The 21,790-nt window shown below is 34.8% G+C and overlaps 1 protein-coding gene across 3 annotated transcripts in view; it reads right to left on the bottom strand.

Annotated features, from left to right (window-relative positions):
* Positions 1 to 866: 866 nt before the first annotated feature.
* The window catches only part of FYB1 (FYN binding protein 1), a 168,853-nt gene continuing 147,929 nt past the window's right edge, over positions 867 to 21,790 (bottom strand). For all 3 annotated transcript variants that reach the window (XM_053591798.1, XM_053591791.1, XM_053591801.1), the window contains 7 exons: positions 21,138 to 21,163; positions 19,168 to 19,234; positions 16,713 to 16,812; positions 16,112 to 16,274; positions 7,629 to 7,662; positions 4,982 to 5,022; positions 867 to 3,913 (listed from right to left, as the gene is read on the bottom strand). In XM_053591798.1, coding sequence (XP_053447773.1) covers positions 3,891 to 3,913; positions 4,982 to 5,022; positions 7,629 to 7,662; positions 16,112 to 16,274; positions 16,713 to 16,812; positions 19,168 to 19,234; positions 21,138 to 21,163 — 454 coding nt within the window. In that variant the 3' untranslated portion in view covers positions 867 to 3,890. The remainder of the gene's footprint in view (positions 3,914 to 4,981; positions 5,023 to 7,628; positions 7,663 to 16,111; positions 16,275 to 16,712; positions 16,813 to 19,167; positions 19,235 to 21,137; positions 21,164 to 21,790) is intronic.

Below are 21,790 nucleotides of genomic sequence, written 5' to 3'. Positions count from 1 at the left end.
ATACTGTGTTCAGGGTAGATTCTCTGGAAGGCAGACACCAAGATGGACTGAAAAGGCTAGGAGTTTCTTCTGGTGGGCAGGGAACACATGTGAGGGAAAATGGTGAGGGAGCCAAAGCAGGCTGCAGGGGCTAGCAGCCTGCAACACCAGTCTGCCCCAGTGGGGGTAGAAGTGTCTCAGGGCACTGTGCAAGGTGAGGACTGTTTAGCAAGCTTGTCAGGGAGTCTTCAATCTAAAAACAGCCACATGAAGAATTCTGCGTCTCTCAGAAAGAGACCTGCCTTAGTATCCCTGCCCTATGCACAGTCATTGGCTAAAGCAGGCTGTGGGAAGCCTCATCTTGACACAAACATGGTGGACGATTTCCAAGCACAGAAGCTGAGGCCTTGGGTCAATTAAATTCCTCATGGCTGGAGGTCTTTGAGGCACATTCTCCTGGCAAACACATGTACCTTACCATTTTAAGACAATATGATAAGGAAAGGAAGATAAAAACAAGCTGCATTTGGAGTAGTATTTGGGTCAAAGGCAAGTCATGTTTTTTAGACGGGAATGTTTTTGATATCTCTGTAAGCCTAGAGAAGGAATCTGAGCAACTGAGATAACCAAGCAAGTGGTACCTTCATAACTGTAGCACAAAAGGCATATTAAATAATTCTTACTTCTTGCTAAGGCAGTCTTCTGAGATGCCAATTAAGCAGAGAGATCATTTTCTATGCTCAAATTTTCAAAACTTTATAAAGATAATCAGAATTTTGTAACAGGAGGTCGTAAGTGGTTTTGTGCATTTATTTTTTATGATACCCAATAACGTACCAATTAAAACCCAGACTTCATATTGGCATCTAAAGAATACAGCAGGACTATCAAAGAAATTAAGGATTAAGAAGAGGGAGGGAGGGACAAAAAGAGAGATGGTTGGAGAGAGGAAGAGGGGGGAGAGAGAATATGAAAGAATGGATTGTGGAGGAAGACAACTCCAGAAAAGACAGGAAGAAATGGGATCAAAAGCTGTGGTTTTGAATCTGAGATGTGATATCTTACATTCTTTGGGACAGTGTCTGGATATAGTCGAAGACTGAGGATTGCTGGGAGTCAAAGGAAATGCACTGGATTATCTCAGTTTCTAACACCAAACAGGAGGCAAATTACCAAAAAGCGCTGCTAGAAGGTTTACTTTTAAACAGGAGGTACCCCATCTCCTAAGGCTGAGCAAACAGAGGTAAGGATGGGTCCGGAGAAAGACTCTTTTGTAGATGTAGGTTTGAGTTAACGGAGCAGAAGGATGATGGCTTTAATTCTTTTTAATGAAGTAGGAGGCAAGGTTATTTGCTGAAGGTATTATTTATTTGCAGCTTATCTCACGTAACTTCCATACTTAAAACTATAATAAAAATAATATTTAGGAAATGAAAATTAATATTTCAAATGTGTCTTTCATATTAAGATCATTTTCTATTATATAAATCTTCCATAGATGTGTATGTGACTGTTTCTTGGTGTATTAACCAACTCTCTGAAATATTCTCTTGATCTAACTTGGAATTTTAAAAACTGACATTGTATTGAATTTATACTATTCTTTGAGACAGAGTCTCACTATGTTGCCTTCTGTAGACTGCTGTGGTGTCATGACTCACAGCAAACTTAAACTCCTGCACTCAAGTGATTCTCTGGTCTCAGCCTCCCAAGTAGCTGGGACTACAGGTGCCCCCCACAATGCCTGGCCATTATTAGAGATGGGGTCTCCCTCTTGCTCAGGCTGGTCTCGAACTCCTGAGCTCAAGCAATCTGCCCATCGAGGCCTTCCAAAGTGCTAGGATTACAGATGTGATCCACTGCCCCGGGCCTGAATTTATGCTATTCTCAATCAGAAAAAAAATTACTGAAACTATCCTATCTGTGTGTGTATATGTATGTGTGTGTGTAAAAAACGAAACCACTTTTGAACTAGGTAATTTTATCTAGTATTGAAAGAAATTCATCACATGGGCATATACTGGCTAACCCTATTTAAAAGTAAACATCAAAATATTTCATAATTGGAGAGAATCCTTGAGAGCAGTAGTTTCTAATCTGGGGGATTTAGACCCCATAATCTATACATTAAGCAATGGAAAGTGGTGATCTATTTTCAAATTTCAAAGCATCTAATGGGAATCCCACTTCACCCTTTAGTTGTTTGAAATTGTTTTGAGTTCCTTTAGTTGTTTGAAATTGTTTCTATTTGGTAGGGCTACTTCAGAAACTCTGATGAGCTTTTGGACTTTAAAATGTAGATGATACATTAATCACTATTTAATCAATGAGTTTTGAAAATAGACAAAAATGGGCACCTATGGCTCAAAGGAGTAGGGCGTCAGCCCCATATGCTTGAGGTGGTGGGTTGAAACCCAGCCCTGGCCAAAAACTGCAAAAAAATAAAATAAAATAAAATAAAAAGACAATACACAAAAACTTCTGAAACATGAGACTGGAGGAGGAAGATTAAAGCCTGAGGTAATTGGTAGTGAAATTAGTTGGGAAAAACTGACTTAGTCTAAGCCTATAATTTACAGATGAGGAAACTGAGAAGATAAATAATTTATTCAATATCACATCATGGTTCATTAGAATTTGGTCATTTTGTATCTTAGAAGTTGTGAAAAAATTATTTAATGTATTATTTTCTAGGGTGTTTTCCATTTTTTATCATAGTGTTTAGTGTTCTCAGCCTTTGAAACTCAAATGCTTTACATTTGGTTTTGGGGTTGCTTTGGAAATGGATACAAGCAGTCCCTGAGTTACAAACATCCGACTGATATCTGACTTACACTTAAGAACGGAGGCTATTACAGGTAATAGATAAATGTATCTGTTCCAACCTACATACAAATTCAATTTCGGAACAAAGCTACAGAACCTATCTCCTTTGAAACCTGGTACTGCCTAGTCTGAAGACTAAGGTTTATTACTTTGTACTCCCTCTGCTGGCCAATTTTCTGGTAAAGTGGCTAAAAAAAAGTTCTGTAGAACTAATTGAAAACAAAAACAAAATTTTAAAAAGCATGTTCGTTGTAAAGAGGTGCCATAAAATTCTATTTAGCTTCAAAGTTCACTCTTCCATTCTCATAATTTTAGGGTTATCCGCATTCAGAACTACTCTAGCTAATATAATAGTACTTTAAACAGTACAGAATTAAACTGTTAGCAAATGAATCTGTGAAAAGAAAATGTATTTTTGGCTCTTCCATAGTCTTAGGTGTCCATACGACATGCATAATATTCTTATCAAATAATTAACATATATACAGAGTTAACAAATAGGGCCAAACTTTATACAAAATTTCTGCAACTACTGTAACTTTTGAAAACATTTAACTCACCAGGAGATAAGACAGCACTGCCTTTTTAAAAGATAATTTCCATAGAGAATATAAGATATAATCATAATTAGAGGTATAAACAATAGTTTTCCTTTTTGTGAAATGTTTTAAAATTCTCTTCCCTACATTCTTTATTCTTCTTCCTTATGTTTTTTTCAGACAGGATAGTCATTTCTTCTCGAACAAATTTCCTCTTTTTTTTTTTTTTTTTTTGCGTAGGGGGAATTGTCTACTGATGATCTAAAATTAAAAGAAGTGTCTTTATAATTATAGCCAAAGCAGAATGGGGTATTCAATAATTCTTTATATCTCGCTAAGATAGTCTTCTGAGACACTGATTAAACAGACAGATCATTTTCTATGTTCAAATTTTCAAAAGTTTACAAATATAATCAGGATTTCATGACAAATGGCAGTAAGTAGTTACGTGCATTCATTTTCTGTGATACCGAATAACGTGCTGGTTAAAACCCAGACTTCACAGTGGGCAACCAAGGAATATAGCTGAATGACCAAAGCTGAGTGCTAGTCATTGTCATAGATGCAACCTGAAAGAAAAACATACAAATTTAAAAATAGTTACATACAACATACTCTCTAAGTGTTCCAAGGTTAGAAATATGGGTGATTCATCCTCTCCTGGTTTAGGATAAAGAAATGTAAAAGTGGCTTGTTTATAAAAAAAAAAATCAGTTAAATGGAAGTCCATATGTTCAGTTAAACGAAGTCCATATGATTAAGCACACAATTCCAACAAAATTTCTGGACAGATTTCTTCTTTATCAAAATGAGACTTAAGATGAGTTTATTTTATCTGGTGCTTAATCATATGTACTTTTTGATAATCAAACTGTAGGGCATTGAAAATATTAAACATCAACAAGAATTTAAAGTACCAAAAGGCAACGTGATTAGCACATTGCTCTAGTTAGGCTATTATTTTTTAGAACATAATTTAGGTATATATGATGTTTAGAGAATACTAGCAGTATTAGTTATAAAATATAAGCAACTACCCATTTTTTGGCCAAGTATGCAAATCTAGTTGGGGGATAAAAGAACTCCTAGTACAGGGCGGCGCCTGTGGCTCAGTCGGTAGGGCGCCGGCCCCATATGCTGAGGGTGGCGGGTTCAAACCCGGCCCCGGCCAAACTGCAACCAAAAAATAGCCGGGCGTTGTGGTGGGCGCCTGTGGTCCCAGCTGCTCGGGAGGCTGAGGCAGGAGAATCGCTTAAGCCCAGGAGTTGGAGGTTGCTGTGAGCTGTGTGAGGCCACGGCACTCTGCCAAGGGCCATAAAGTGAGACTCTGTCTCTACAAAAAAAAATTAAAAAAAAAAAAAAAAAAAGAAACTCCTAGTACAATGAAAAATTTACCAAATATTTCTATATTCCTGTTTTTAAAATAAAACATTTTTTCTTGATTTCAGCTCTGTGTGAAATGTGTTTGTTTCCTTCTCCCCATTATGCCCAGGCATTTACCTTTTCTAATATTTTCAAGTGATTAAAATTCTGATTGGACTGGAAGGCTCTAATTAATGCAAAAAGCTATTTTTAGTATTTGTAAAAGCAGTGAATTCACTGTTACTGTTCTCTGTGGTAATGTGTACGACGCTTACCATCAGCAATGTCATCATAGATCTCTCCATCGTCCCCATCACTGTAAATAGAAAATCATTGTTATTATAAAAAGTCTTCTTAACATTAAAGCAACATATGGATTAAAAAAGCAATCATATGATTTAACATAGCACAGTTAAGGCTTTAAAATATATTATTCACTTATAAATGGTAAGAAATGTCATATTCATCATCTCTTCTTTCATTGCCTTAATCTAATCCTCTGTTTTATTTTATTTATATATATAAATATGTGTGTGTGTATATATATATATATATATTTTTTTTTTTTTTTTTTTGAGGCAGAGTCTCACTATGTTGCCCTTGGTAGAATGCCATCGCATCACAGCTCACAGCAACCTCAAACTCTTGGGCTCAAGTGATTCTCCTGCCTCAGCCCCCCAAGTAGCTGGGACCACAGTTGCCCACCACAATGCCCAGCCATTTGTTGTTGTTGTTGTTGTTGCTGCAGTTGTCATTGTTGATTTTAGTTGGCCTGGGCTGGGTTTGAACAGGCCAGCCTTGGTGTATGTGGCCAGCGCCCTACCCACTGAGCTATAGACGCCACTTAGTCCTCTGGTTTATTTTACACACAGAACAACGAAAGCATGTCTGCTGTACAGACTACGCTTTACTTATCTTTGTAAGAAATGTTGAACAGAGCAATCATGATGCAATACTTTATGGGTGGTCTTAATTTAAAATTGGAATGGACTTTTATATCTATTAACATCAGATTCGTACTTTCAACTTGAATTTCAAATATTGAACAGAATACAGTAATATTTGGCATAGTAAGTGTCTCCATTGATTTCATGTTTCTAATTATAATTTTAAAATATTATAAAATATATAAATATTAGTTACAGAGTAAGTAGCCAAGTAATAGTTATTATAGTGATTCTTCTGTTAGATGATTTTAAAAATATTACTTATGGTTGTAGGTAGCATCCATTGTAATGGTTTTGGCTACTTTTACACATACATTAGGTCTTTCTCAGCCCTGAATCTTTGTGAAATATGCTATCTAACAAACATATTGAGTCCCTTCTATCTACCAGGAGATAGAAATACTAATAAGACACAAACTCTGATTTGAAGTACCTTATAATCTAATGAGAAAGGGATATGTGAGTAATAAAAATAGAAAGCATTATAAATATTAACGGAGTCTTGAAATGTAGGACACACTTCCAAAGTTCAGAAATATAAGCTGGCTTTGTCTTTCAACCGCCTCTGTGCTCTACCAGGGAGGCACCAGCAGGCCTTTCAAGTTGCTGCTAACTGTGGCAGATGCTGTGAATTCCCTGTGTCTTCTGTTTTGATCCTTTTTCTGAGATTGAGGGAGGGTTTGGCTAATGGAAATCTGATACAAATGCAAAGAGGACAGATTTTCCTGTGACTCATTCAGAAAACATTTATTAAGTATTTAATTCAATAAGTGGTGAACCAATAATTACTTAGAGAGTATACTTTCTAAATTCTCTCTTACTCAGTCTGTACTGATCACTGATGAAGATGTTGTCCTATCACTTGCCACACAGTCTTTGGTGAAAATTAAATGTTTCATGGAAAAAAAACCTATTGAAAAGTCCCAGGGTCAATGCATGCAGGAAAACAAAGGCATTATGATTCTTTTTCTTTTCGTTATTTCAAATTAATATGAGGGAATACATTTTTAGGTTACATTGTTCTTACTCTTAAGGTAAAGTTCAAGCTGCAGAAGAGCCCCTGACCCAGGGTGGGAGTGAGCTAAATATGCTTGAATTGTGGAGAATTCTCAAAGAACTGAAAGTTGACCTTCCCTTTGATCCTGCAATCCCATTACTGGGAAGCCACTCAGATTATTTTCTTTGACTCTCTACTCATTTGCTGACAGAGCTCTTAACATTGATTTGTCTCTTTCCAATTGGTGTCAGGTTGTGTATGGATACAAGTTTGTGAATCCTCCGGGATCACTGCCTTGTGCCAAATCCTGTACATTTTTTGCATTGGTGTATGACCTAACCAGATAAGGGAGTTTAGTTTCTGCACAGGGTTACTTGGGACAGAATCTTATGTTTTGGGGACTCCAAGGCACACTTGTACCAGACTGTGACAGACAGTGGCAATGTCTTATTCATAGGAATGAAAGAATCATTGACCACTATCTTTTTTCTGGCATGCTTCCAAAAAATGCAACATAATACTCTACTATGCCTACTGTGAGTGAAGAAAAGCCCTCAATCAGGGAATAAACTACAAACTGTTAACAGGTGATATTAGCACCTACTGTGCAGACACTAATTGGTTGTGAATTAATTCAGTTCAACCAAGTGCATTAGCAAATGAAATACAAAGTATTCATGAAAAGGTTAGTATTTCTGACCTGTTTTCAGTGTTTGCTGAGGGTATGGGGAATCTATAAAACTACAGACTATAAACTGTATAATCATGAAAGAAATGGGCTGTTTGCCTATTAAAAAGAGTAGCACGTTATCAAAACCACTTTATAGATACTACCATATTGTCATATACTTATTGTTTTTAAATGTACTTATGATAGTTCAGTAGGTTACATTATTTAAATGCTATTAGCAATCTTTTTTTCAAAGAAAAGCACACAATTATTTTTACAAGTCTAGTAATAGAAGAAAATGGGCTTACTTGTCTACCAGATGACTCCTAAGGACGTAACCATCTATGAAGGAGAAAGAAAATATATTTTATTAATAGTATAGGTTTGAAAAATCTTTTAATATTTGTTTTAGAAAATTGAAACACAAGAAAATAATAATTTAATATAATAAAATATATTAACAGTCTGATGTAAGCATTCTAAATTGTATATAAAATCAGCACATTGTATCCCATAAATGCATTAATGTATACATACAAAAATAAAATATATTGAATAATGATATCTTTCAGAATATGACCCATTTTTTGTGTCTTTTTCTCTCCTTCCTTCTCCTTCTCTCTCTCTGAATTGTCTTATTTTCCATTTATAGTCTTTCTTCTTTTTTTCTTTAAATAAATAAAAAATGTTTATTTTTTTCTAAGCTACTACAGGTCATAAAGTAGTATTCTTTCAAATTTTAATCTATTTCTTCAAGGTGTTATCCATATAACCTGGTTTTAGGAAGACTTTAGTAAGCCTACATTGCAAAAGTAGTTTACAGGCAAGTATTTTAAATACCACCAGATCTAAGATTTACCTTTTTAAATTTTATTATTTTATGCAGAGTCCGAACCATTTCAATTCTCCTTTCAGGTGCCTGTGAGCTAACGACTATTAGAGAGAGAATGCATTCTAAAGTCTCAAAATGCATTATAGGTTTCTGCTACGCAGTCTGGAAGAGCTTCTTTTGTTTTTGCCATTCGACAGAGTATCAACATTTGCATTTCATCATTCATAGAACAAAAATATTATTAGAACACACACCAGGGATTCTGTGATGCCCTGGTTAAATAGAGAATAACCATGTTTTGCACAAGAAAGCTAAGTTTTTTTAATTGTTGCTGTTTTTCAGAACCATATATTTGTCCCTCATTGTACAAATATTTTTCTAAGGAAAAAACATGAGCCATTTTTCTTGAGAAAGTGTCTGCTGACAACTAATTAATTTTACTAGCCTTGGAAATTGCTAGTTTTGTGTTAGCACCTAAAATTTGTGGTATGAAAAAAAATCTGTGGTATGTTAGCCTTTTTAATAATATCTATGTAATTTCTCTCACTGAGTCCATCTATTGGTCTTGGTCCACTTTAGGTTTAATTTTGGTTTTAAACCAAAGTAAATATATCAAAAAAATCACAAAAAGGAAGACCATAAGCAAAGATGAATACAAGTGATAAATTTATTTAAATGTATTAATGTCTATTGCCATTAAGTATGAAAAAAGTCAGCACTTGGGAGGCTGAGGCAGGTGGATTGCCAGAACTCACGAGTTCAAGACCAGCCTGAGCAAGAGCAAGACCCCCATCTCTAAAAAATAGCTGGGTGTTGTGGCAGGTGCCTGTAGTCCCAGCTACTTGGGAGGATTGCTAGAGGATTGCTCTAACCCTAAGAGTTGGAGGTTGCTGTGAGCTAAGACTCCACAGCACTCTAGGGAGGGTGACAAAGTGAGACTCTTTCTAAAAAAAAAAAAATATATATATATGAAAAAGGTTTTTCTAAAATTAGTATCATACAATTTAAATTATAGGTTAAAATTTACGAGAATGAACTTTCCCTTGAAATAGTCTATGGTATAAAAACTCCTTCAAAATGTTTTATCAAGGAGTTTACTACTTTTTAATGAAAAGTATTTATAAACATCATATTTGGAAAAGAAAGAATCAAAATTATTTTTTAATTCTCATAGTATGAAGTAATACACCATATATCAAAATGATAAAAGCACAATAAAGTAATATATTTTATGTTGACTATGAAACATTAGAGTATGTTTTATCTTTCTTTTTATTTCAATTACAGCAGATGTGGCAAAAATTACTAATGTAAGAATATCTATAATTAGTATCTATGGTTCCTGGGTAGACTTTGATATTACAGCCCATTTCATGTTAACAGACTTTGTTTTTAAGTTAAAGTCTACATCATAATTTAACATAATTTTTAAAGGGGGATAAGCTCATACCTAACATTAATTTTACATGTGTCTCTCAAAAGTGAAAAAATTCTGCTGTGAAGACAGCAGAATTTTAGAAAAATTGTGGATTTTGTATCAGGTTCCTAATAACTGAAATTTCCTCATGTACACCTATATTTGGAGCTAAAATGAAATTTGACTAGTTCTCTACAGACAGTAATAGTCACAGGCTTTTTAAAAAATCAGTTAAAATTGGTGGTTCTGCCTTCATTTTGGATTTTTTCTTAAAGCAAATAGGAGAAAGAACACCACATAGTTCCCATGTTACCATATTCATTTTTATGTTAGGAATTAAAAAGGAATGATGTATGTATATGAACTGAAGCATTTAACATTGAAGTCAATCTCATATAAGTTGTTAGGACTTTGTAAAATCTTTGAACTAGAATTGGAAGATAGAAAACAGAGAATTGTATAAAAAATTATAAACTGTTGTTTAGGTACAGTGATTCACATCTATAATCGCAGCATTTTGGGAGGGAGTGGTGGGAGGGCTGCCTGAGGCCAGGAGTGTAAGACCAGCCTGGACAACATAGCAAGACCCTATTTCTACAAAAAAGAAAAATCTAAGAAAAAATTTGTAAAAACCCACAAAAAATAAAAACAGTTGCCAGAGACTGGAATTACTAAACATCAAGGATATTTCTACTTTTTTCAAAAAACAAAACTTCTAGGAGATTATGAGAAATAAAGTTCAAAACGAGAATAAAATCACCTATTTTAGAAATTAAAGAGTTTTATTTTCCTATGGTTTTAGATAATGTACTTTTAAGAGTTCAATAATGCTAAAATTACGGAGACGTGAGTAAAACACTGTATGTGAGGAACCTTAAAAATGTCCTTTACATAACCAAAGTTAATCATTCATGACACAAGAGTGAATTTACCTCAACTTCACAAATTATTATAAAAAATACATGACCTGGTCATAACAAATGACTTACTATAAATTTTTTTTTTTTTTTTTTTTTTTGCAGTTTTTGGCCAGGGCTGGGTTTGAACCTGCCACCTCCGGCATATGGGGCCAGTGCCCTACCTCTTTGAGCCACAGGTGCCACCCATGACTTACTATAAATTTTTGTATAATCTCTCCATTATAGTTTCTAGAAACAATTTTTTTGAAGTGGGAAAACATTCTCCTTTTCACATGTTACATGTACGTTTGTCATAAGGAATGTTAGTGAAAAATACAAGCGAATGAAATAAACAAAAAAAGAGAATGTTCTGTACCATGTAGAGTAGCGACTATGTTTAGTTAGCCCCGTAATATTGTGAGTTCTTGGCACACAAGAGATTCTAACATATCAAATGAAATTATTATTTGGGAATCTCACATTCATAGAGCAGAACACAGTGGCTTGAAATAAATGTTTTGAAATCCGTAGTAGGGTAGAGCTGGTTAGGAAAGTAACACCCACACGCCATATGTGCCAATTAATTTCTCCCCCAAATGTTTGCTTGCTGCAGTGCAGATGTGTCTCAGAGCTAATGACTTACCTTTTAGAAGGGCGTTGTAAATATGGAGTGACAAAAAAAAAGAAAAGAAAAAGAAAAAGTGCAAGTTATCTTCATTCTAATATTTTTGAATTTTTTCTCATTAAAAACGACAAAGAGGTAGCCAACATGTAGAGACTATTTTATAAATTTTTGTAAAATTCTGTAATAACTATTTTGTAAATAAAGGTACATCTAGCTACAATTTCCCATTTTCCACTTTAGGGTGACTTTTGGGACATCTTGTAGAATATTTCATCATTATTTCATTTGTTGTGGGCAAGTCCAGAAATAAAGTTAAACTTACTTCAATTGGCCTCATGGATTTAACAATAAATTGCATAGATTTACCCAGTCAAGTGGAACATGTTCAGCTTCAAGGGTAAATGTTCATAATATGAGAAAATGAAAAAACAAAATAGGGTGTATAATGCTGAGTATAAATTACTATGCTAGATTTAATAAAAATCTTCTCTCTCTGTCTCTGTTTTCTTTATGTTGTTTCTGGTATTTTTTGTTTGTTTGTTTTATTTCAGGTTAATGTGAGGGTGCAAACCACCAAATCATGGGATTTGAATTTCTTAGGTTGAGTACCTCTTGCAGTTATGTCCTGCACTTGTTTCTGGTGTTTTTTATACCTGAGTGACTTTTAAAATTTCTAAATTTAAAACATTTATTTTCAGTGAGCATGCATTGCATTAAAATTGAAAAAAAATATTACTTAAGTAAAGACATGATCCACTAGATTTGGGAAGATCTAATAAAGCGACGTTAAAATCCCTCTTTCTTTGGTGTGTAAAGGAAAAGGAGAACATTTTGGCCACTGATAACTCAGCTCTTATCTCATGCCACATTTTTGGTAGAAAATTTTTCGCCAGTGACAGGAGGTTGAAAAACTCACAGCATATGAAACATTCAGTTGTGGAATATGTGCAAATATTAGCAAGAAATCCTAAACATTTGGGAATGTCCCAGAAGTAGATATTTAAAACCTCAATGCCTACATAGTACATGATTCTAACAAGTCAGTGAGTGAGAGAGACTTGATCAAATGTGATAATATCTGTAGAAGTGGCTCGTGCTCCACTCACAATAAGGAATCATTGTTCATGCTATTCATTTATTCATTTATTTTTATTTTTACTTTTTATATTAAATCATAACTGTGTACATTAATGCACTTATGGTATACAAAGTGCTGATTTGATATATAATGTGGAATATTTACATCAAATTGGTTAACATAACTCTCACCTCACTTATTTATTTATTGTGTTACATTATTCATGCTTTAGTTTTTAATGTCTTTCTTTAGGAGCTCTGAGTTGAAGTAAACTGTGCTTTCTTTTCTTTGATGGATTAAAGAAGAATGAAGAGTACATAACAGACCACCAGGGTGCTGGATTGCAAATGCCTTTGCTACTAATCAGAAGACGCCAAAATAAGGAACTGAGAGCTTTAGCAGCTCCCCCGTGACACACAGTAAGTAAACCACATTACAAAGGCTAAGACAGCCAACTTCTGAGTTCTAACTGGTTCAGCTTTCCAACAGACTTCTTCCTGTGAGTGTCTACACCTCAGACTTACATCTAGTTATACAAATATCATTTCCAAATTGTTACTTTCCAGCCAGCCAGCCCCACACCACATGCAAGGCATCACGCTATATTTGGCAGTACAATGTTGAGAACATTTTCCTGAAGCTACTCTTAAGCTCGGAGTCTATTAAAGTAATAGATTGCAAAAAACAGTGACAATTACAGCAGCAAAAGAAGTAACATGGAATTGAGGAGAGATTAATTGTGAGGGGCAGCTGGGAGTGGACAGTGAGGATGCTTCTAATTTTACAAGACAACTGAATTGTTTTTAATAGACAATTATGGGCATTCCAAGCTGAATAAAATAGCATGGTAAGATGAAACAGCACAGTTTATTCAGGGAATGACAAGTAAATTGTTTGCATTTCTGAAGTGTCAGTTGTAGATGGGAAGCAGCAGTTGGTGAGGCTGAGTCATAAAAGGTTTTATGTGCTAGCTTAAAGACTACATTTAAAAAAATAATATTTAGGTAACAGCGTGGTGAGTGGATTTGCTGAGAGGCAGGGTAGAGATGGGCATATCATTTGAAAGGTTACTGCGATTATCCAGGGGAAGGAGGGTTGAATCCACACCACACAACTATCATCCCAGAGCCTACAGAGGTATGTGAGGAATGGATCAAAAAAACTGAGAATGTCAACCAGTCCAAAGAAGGAATAAGCAGGAGGTTTGAAAAAAAAAAATGAAAGTGAAATTAAGCAAATGCGGTCATTGAATCTTGGAATAACAATCAACCTGAAAGACAGTAGCAGAGACTCCTAGCACCCCTCCCTTACATCCTCACCCTCACCGCTTGAGTACTTACGGATCCCTCTGCTTGGCACTGACATTTTAGGTTTTTGGTTTTTTTTCTGATGGTTTTTCTCTAGCTTCCAGAACTCTTTACCATCTTGCTCAGCATCACGAACTGCTCCCTACCTGCCCAGGAGCAGACTGCAACCCCTGACGAACAGGAGTTGGTGTACACGTACCTCAATTTGTTTCCCACTGGATGGGATAACACTGACACTCAGAGTTCCCCAGCGCGAAGAAGCTCCAACTATCCAAGTGAAACTTCCTTGAATAACAAGGCTTTCGGGCTGTGTTCCCTTCCCTGTCTCACTTCTCTACTTGCCTAGTGATATTTCCCAGAATCATTTCCAAATGGGGAAGCCAAAGTCCACCCCAAAGAAAGTCTTTACATAAAAAGTAACAGATATGTATATGTTACTGATATAATCAGGTACAATTATCTGGTTTCCACCCTGTTTGAGATGGATCCCAAAGCCACCTAAGAATTGAAGTAGTTATCATTGAATTTGGAAATTGTAAAGTGTATTAGGTATGGCATAAAAAAAAAAAAATAGATGTGTTACCCAGTTACATGAAACTCTTGACTGGTTGTCATCTACCAGAAGTTTATTAAATGTTTCTTCCTCTCATTTTTAAAAGATGAAAAATTATAAGCGGTCAAGAGCCCTCCAGTATGTGTAATAGTACTTAGAATTATTGATGTTCAAATAGGAAATGATAGATTTTAAAATTATCACTGAATGACTACTCCTTTCCCTCATTTTTATTTTAGCCACTTTTTTTTTTTTTTTTTTTGAGACAGGGTCTCAACTCTGTCACCCTGGCTCAAATGCAGTGGCATCATCATAATTCACTACAATCATAATTCACTACAGTGGCATCATCATAATTCACTACAAATTCACTACAATCTCACTACATAATTCACTGGGCTGAAAGGTTCCCCCTGCCTCAGCCTCTTGAGTAGCTGGGATTCCAGATGTGTGCCACCATCTGAGTTAACTTTTTCTATTTTTTATAGAGACAGAGTGTCACTCTTGATCAAGCTGGTCTCAAATTCCTGACCTCAGGTTGGTCTTGGACTCCTGGACTCAAGCTATCCTCCCACCTTGGCCTCCCAGAGTGTTATGCTAATAGGCATAAGCCACAAACCTGGGCCTTGCTTTTCCTCTTTCTTAAGTCCCACTGATTCCTAGGAAGACAGGAGTCTCTTTTTAAAATTTCTGTTACTGACATTATATTTATATTTATTCCTGCTCATCTATACTCATACGTTTGTTGAGGTCATTTATGTCTTTCTTACTCCTACTATTATGTCATGAGAAATCCATTACATTATTGTCATAATCATTAAAAATATTAAATTGAGTATATTTATCATAACATTTAATCATTTAAAAATCTTTGAATATTTTGAAAATCTTTTAATGCATATACAGGAGAATCTTCATAGCTGACCACCTCCCTAGATTGATCACCTCCTTAAGTTGATCTCATTTTCTCTGACTGGACTTGTACCACATGTACATATCAGTACAGTAGGCCTAGGTCCTTAAGTTGACCACCTCTGTATATTGATGAGTTTGCTACAGTCCTTGGGTGGTCAACTTGCAGAGATTCTGTCGTTATTTTCTGCATTCAAGGCTATTCTTTAGGGTCGATCTCCACATATGCTAGCTGAATGGGGTTTTTCTCATCTCCAGGGCCCCTTCTATGTATTATCTCTAGTAAGTTTCAACTAGTAACAATACACTGTCCCTGCCCTTTATCTTTTGTACTCACATTCCACCTTTTCCTTTGAAAAGCTAACCACACATAACTTCACATCCATTTCCTCCACCCTTGAGTCACTGTGTTTTATTCTTAGAACTCCATTTCAGTTCCTATCCCTGAGTCACCTTCCTCCTATTAACATTAAACTCTGAGTCCTTGTTTTCCCTGTAGATTAACCAGGCAGAAATGGTGCAGATTCGTTGGCTATCCAGTTTCAAGTACATGACAATATAATTTTAAATTACTCTTCCTGGACTTCCAATAAACTTCTTTTTGAAACTTGACAAAAATATTGCCATCTATTTATTTGGAATAGTATATCACATTAAATCTGTCCAAAGAGGAAATAAAAACAAGTGAATTTGCAAGGTAGGAAAACTGAAAATTCTAGATGTGAAATACCTAAAATTCTACATAATTCCAAAACCAGGTCACAGCAAAAGTCATTCGCTACTTTAACACGGCAATTCTCACATTACTGTACCTATGAACAAACTAGGGAAGAAGTTTTCATATGATTTCATATAATTCCCAGAGCTCATGATTCAGCAAGTCAAGAGTGGGTCCAGGCAACTGCAATTTTAAGACATACACAACAACCATATTTTGGGAAGTACTAATTTGGTCTTACCTTTGATATTAGAGTGTATATATAATAAATGTTGGTAAACAAAAAGAGGTTAAAATAAAATGCATTTAATTCAGCACAGCAAAATCTTCAGTTTCTTAATGTTTTCTATAAAGTACAAAGTCACTACAGGATAAAACAGGATGCTCGCTACAACTTGTTTGGTTGTTATTCTGAAGTGTCATATACAAGTAGAGTGTGCAGTGACTTACATTTTCCTTCTTCGTTTCTGCAGAGAACTTTTGTTTCATCTGTGTTTTGTATGACTTCAAGAGATTCACCAGGTTTTACCGGTAGATCTCTGGTGCCCCACTTTTTAGAAGTTAAGGACGATGCAACTTTGGTTGAATAGAGGACTCTAATTTCACCATCATACTGGAAAAGAAAGCAAAACATTTAAATTATTGGTTGGTCTGAATTATAAGAGCAATCATTTATTGACAGATTTATTATTAAAACCTTTCCTAAATAGTTCAATGTTTTCCAAAGATAAGTAATAAATTCCAGAAAAATTTGGGGGGCAAACAACTCATAACTTCACTAATATAATACAACTATTTTTAGTATCTTCTTATCAAGGTTCAAAGGACAACTAAATTTCGATGATTATTACAATATGTATTTCATGCATGTGTTACAAATAAATTTAAATGTAAAACAAATTTTGTACAAAATAATTCTGTACAAATTGATGTATAAATGAATGCTGTCTATAACATTGATTATTACACTTTTAAACTGCGTTTTGGAACTTAAGAATCATAGGTTTTTTTCATTAGTGCTTTGAACTTTGTATATTTAAATATGACATACTTTAAATTTTTTCCTGAAGTCTTTTTCTTCCTTTTCTTGCTTTTTTAGCTTCTTGGGGTCTTTTTCTTCTGTCTTAGCCTTTCCAATGTTGATTCCTTGACTAGAATGGCAAAACACACATAAAAACAACACTTTGTTTAGAAAATATAAAAAGAATAATGGAATAGTGTCTAAAATAAATTTATGCACAATATTATTTTTTGCTAAATTTTATCTTCAATTAATTCTTTCTTAGAAACCTACTACTACTTTTTGTAATAAATGATGACATTTCATAATACAGAAAGGAATTTTCAAGAGAATGCAATTACGAGAGTTAGAATGGAAATGAGAGATTCTCTATTGTACTAAGCCATATGAAATGACTGAGTTATAGTTTACACATGGTTGCCAATCATATGATTCAACCTATTCTTCAATCCCTCTATATTTTAAGCCTTTCCTAAATAATTAAATGGTTTGACCAATATCATAGAAAAGGCTAATTTTTTTTTCTATTTTTTTAAATTTATTTATTTTTATTGTTACATCATAGCTGTGTACATTAGTGCAATCAAGGGGTACAATGTGCAGGTTTCATATACAATCTGAAATATTCTCATCAAACTGTTCAACGTAGAAAAAAGAATACTTTTCAAAAATGGATTTTTATGCCTTTAGAAGTTTATATGTTAATGTTTTCACATCCACTTAAAATGGAGCTAGAGTATTGCTTAATGAAAAAAATTAGGTAAAAGTTAAGATTTTAGATTTTATATGAAGGATTTTTTTTTTCTTTTTTTGAGACAGAATCTCACTCTGTTACCCTGGGTGGAGTGCCATGGTGTCAATATAGCTCCCAGCGACCTCAAATTCTTGGGATCAAGTGATCCTCTTGACTCAGTTTTTCTATTTTTAGTAGAGACAGGGTCTTGTTCTTGCTTAAGCTGGTCTCCAACTCCTGAGCTCAAGGAATCCACCTGCTTCGGTCTCCTAGAGGGCTAGGATTACAGGCATGAGCCAGGACACCTGGCCCCAAAAGGATCTTCTTAAAGAGGATAACTAATATTCAGTCTTTCTCTTTGTGAAATTATTGCCCCAGATCATGCTATCAGAATATGCACGAAAGTTAAAAATGCCCTACAAGTTATACATTTATTGAAGTTTATTTAAAAATAGAATGTTATGTTAGAGAACGTAAACTTGTTTTAAACTCTGAAAATAAGAAATGGGGATGAAAACAGTCCATAGTAAACAAAGTGTAGTTTATTTTGCTTGAAGAAAAGGCCAGGGTGTGGCTCTGGATTTCTAGAGAGTTCTTGTATGGAATGTGGTGGGATTTCTACAGTAATACAAAATGAAAAATGCATTAGAAACTGCCAAGGACTGAAACACAAGTGGTGGGAAATATTAAAACTAGAACATATTACTGAAGATTTAATTTTTGTTCATGGAGAATTGAAAAAGGAGAATGAGTCTCTTTTCATCTTTCTTATTTGTTTTGCCTGTGGAACTTGGTCTTCGGATATAAATGATTGTATATTTTCCTTTCAAATTCTTTTTTCTTGATTCTCTTAAAATATTAGTTGAACAATGTTGATAAAAAATAAATACTTAGAGTTCTCTCACGCTTGGTAGACACCATTTACTGTATTCCATTTACGTTACTCTCATCCTTTAACTAATCACCTCACATACTTATTGGTGTATGAGAGGGCATCTTACCATGTTTTTACTTCAAAATTTTTTTAACAGGGTCTCCTTTTGTAGTAATCAATCTAAACTGATTTTTCATTCAATTTTAGCCTTAAATTAAACTGAAACTTTAAGTAATCTGAAGAATGTCACTATTCACTGTTGGCTTTTTTTTTTTTATTTTTAATTTGAATGGAGCCTTTGAGATTCTGATGCTCAGAATTCTGATTTTTCTTTTCATGAAAAAAGAGACATAACTAAAAGCCATTTAAAAAATCCTTTTTTTTTTTTTCCATAGAAAAGAGCATCTTTTGGAGGACAGAGGTGGCTTGAACAAGGTAAGTGAGGGCTGAGATAGATTCAAGACAAAAAGGTTTGGGAAAAATAACAAAAATGAAAGGAGATGACTCAGTGAGATCAGTTGGGATCAGTATATCAGATATATCTTACCAATGAATGAATGAAGAAATGAACGCACACATTAGTGAGTGAGTCACAGAGCAGAGCCAGGAGACAAAGAGCAGAAGGAGGGACAGGAGGAGGGAGAGGACAGGGGAGGGCGATGAAAGGCTTAGGGGAGGGGTAGGAGGATCAGCACTGCCCACCTGCAAAGCCAGCAGGGGTTAGAGCTGGGATCAGAAAGAAAACACAGCTTTAGAGAGGACACAGCACACGTAATGGCACACAGCAGACATGCATCCCAATGCGTTTTCGTTTCAGTTGAATTTTCTTGGGCAATCTCATTTTCATTACTTCATGGTAATGAAAATATTTTAATTACCTCATCTCTGCTGATGGAGCAGGGAAATCAGAGGTATCCACATCATCGTAAACTTCATCTCCCATGTCTAACAAAAGACAGAATACCAAAGGTTGAAATACCATTAGTTTAAGTTTCAATATGAATGTTCAATTTTTTTTTTAAGACAGAGTCTTTCTCTGGCTAGAGTTCAGTGGCCTCACTACAACTATGACTTCAAACTTCTGGGCTCGACCTCCCAAGTAGCTGGACAACAGGTGCACTCACCATACCTGGTTAATTTTTCTATTTTTTGCAGAGATGGGGTCTTATTCTTGGCCAGACTGGCCTCGAACTCCTGAGCTCAAGCAATCCTTTCCTCGCCTTCCCAGAGTGTTAGGATTATAGGCACAAGCCACCATGCCCAGCCATCAATGATGCTTAAGATTGCTTCAGGGCCAATGAAAGAAATTTGGGGGTATTTGGGCACATTCCTCCTGAAAGTGCTCTGTGTTCTTATCTCCCTGGATGCATCTGGTAAGTTTTCCTCAAAAAACCAGTGACCATGATTGGAACTATTATTATCAGGGGAAAAAACCCACACAGTATGGTGACTGTGATTCTTTGAAGATCTTCAAGTGTGATGAATAGAAGGAGTAGCAAATTGCTGACAAACAAGTCAACATTAGTGGCCATTGTCAGAAAGAAATGGAGTATTTCTCTTAATAAATACTGTTGATATGAGCAGGTGTTGAGAAACAGTATTGGCAGAAAAGCGGCTGTGACCTCAACTGGGTTCAATGGCTTTTCCAGTCTGTAGCTACTTTTTTTCCTTCTAGATGCCTTGTTAATAATGTCAGGAAGAATGCTCCTTCTCTCCACCTATTAAGTTGCTCCACAGCAAATTAAGGAGAAGATATGAATTGAAGAGATTGTGAATATTTTAAGAAATAATTACCATAAAGTGTTGAGATGCTGTTTGGCAGGGCAAGAAATTGATTTCCTTAAATATTTCTCACTACATAGATATAGATGCATGCGTGTAAATTTTGATTAATTAATTTCATAGCGTAAAACTTGCTCAATTATATGAAAAATCCATAATACATACGTTAAAAATGTCATTAGTTTCCAGAGAGTAAAAAAAAAACTACTCCATGAACATGTACTTAAAATGCTTAGAAGTAGCAAGAAAAAGTTAAAATAAAAAACACATTTCTTATCCAACTGATTACATTTGTTTCATTTTATAACTACTTCTTGTGGAGCAAGGTTTTGAATACTTTTTGAATATGATAGATTAGAATATAAGCATATCATCAGGTTCTGATCAATTTGAGTTAGTCGCTTAACATATTTTCCAAAAGATAATTGAAAACAAAGTTTTAATGTCAGATAAAGAGTATGGATGAATAGGTTATCTTGTACTGGTTTGCTCATTTAGTAAATTTATAGGTTAAAATAAATAAACTTTTTGAAAGCACTTGAATATTCTTATGAGACAACTTTTTTTGTTCAACATAAATTCAAAAAAATCTTTTAAAGATCTGTCTCAGCAGGGATAAAAAATGATTGAAATTGTACAAAGAAGAAACTGTTATCTTAAAAAATTTCCAAATATGATATTAATTAACATTTTAAAAAATCAAACGGGTTCAAAAGTCATATAATGTGGCATGTTTTTAAGATCTTTAAGATATATTAAACGTGGCTATCTATTAGGGTGAAGGGGATGAAGGAGCTGTTGGTGCCTATCTCTTGCATTGATTCCTAAGTCCATAGCAACTCCTGGAAGAACAGTTTAAAAACCACCAATATTTAAAATTTTTCTCATCCTGCTATTTTATTGTTCAGCAATGGTGGCCACTCAGGAGATGTGACTTGCCTGACGTTACACACTTAATTATTTTCAGAGGCAAGACGTAAATACAGATACTGTGACTATATCCAATACTTTCCCACTACTCTACCTATAAGAAATAAAGTATCTACAATTAGCTTTTATTACTTACCCAATTGTTTAGGAGGAGGGGGAAAACTAGAAAGAAAATGAAACACAATTCTAATCAGATCAATATGAACATGGAAATTGATTACTTTACATAGGATCGGTATGAGCAGCCAACAGCCCGAAGGCTATTGACCATCATTCCTTTCTCATTCTCCATTTCTCCACTAAATCCAAGTTTCTGTCCATCAGTCTGGAATTTAATAAAATTGTTTTTGAACCACAATGTTGGCCAAAAATGTCAACAGTCCAGAAAGATATTCAATTGGTTTGTTTTACTCACATCCTTTAGACCAATGTTTTCAGATTTGTTCTGTGAGGTTTACATGTAGTATCACATCAGAGTAAATTTAACGGACTCAGTATTTTTTTTGTCTTTATGGCATACATATCTCTGGCTGAAAGTGGTTATTTGAATTAAAGAGGAAAAACACAAAGTCAAAATTAATAGAGGTCAAAGGAACATGACCATGTTTTCCCACTATGTATATATGTATATACCTCCAGGAGAATGGTGAATAAGAGGAATGTTCACTTGATGTAGACAGTGAGAGCTTATTAACAGAAGTGATTTGATATCAGGATTAGGTGGTATTTAGTTGCAACAAAAAAGACCTTTGCTTTTATTATTTTCTGAACTATGACTTCTAAACACAC

The sequence above is a fragment of the Nycticebus coucang genome, chromosome 1 (genome assembly GCF_027406575.1).
Source record: "Nycticebus coucang isolate mNycCou1 chromosome 1, mNycCou1.pri, whole genome shotgun sequence".
Taxonomy (NCBI): Eukaryota; Metazoa; Chordata; class Mammalia; order Primates; family Lorisidae; genus Nycticebus; species Nycticebus coucang.
The sequence above is the reverse complement of the archived record's forward strand: the minus strand, read 5'-3'. Positions and strand labels throughout refer to the sequence as shown.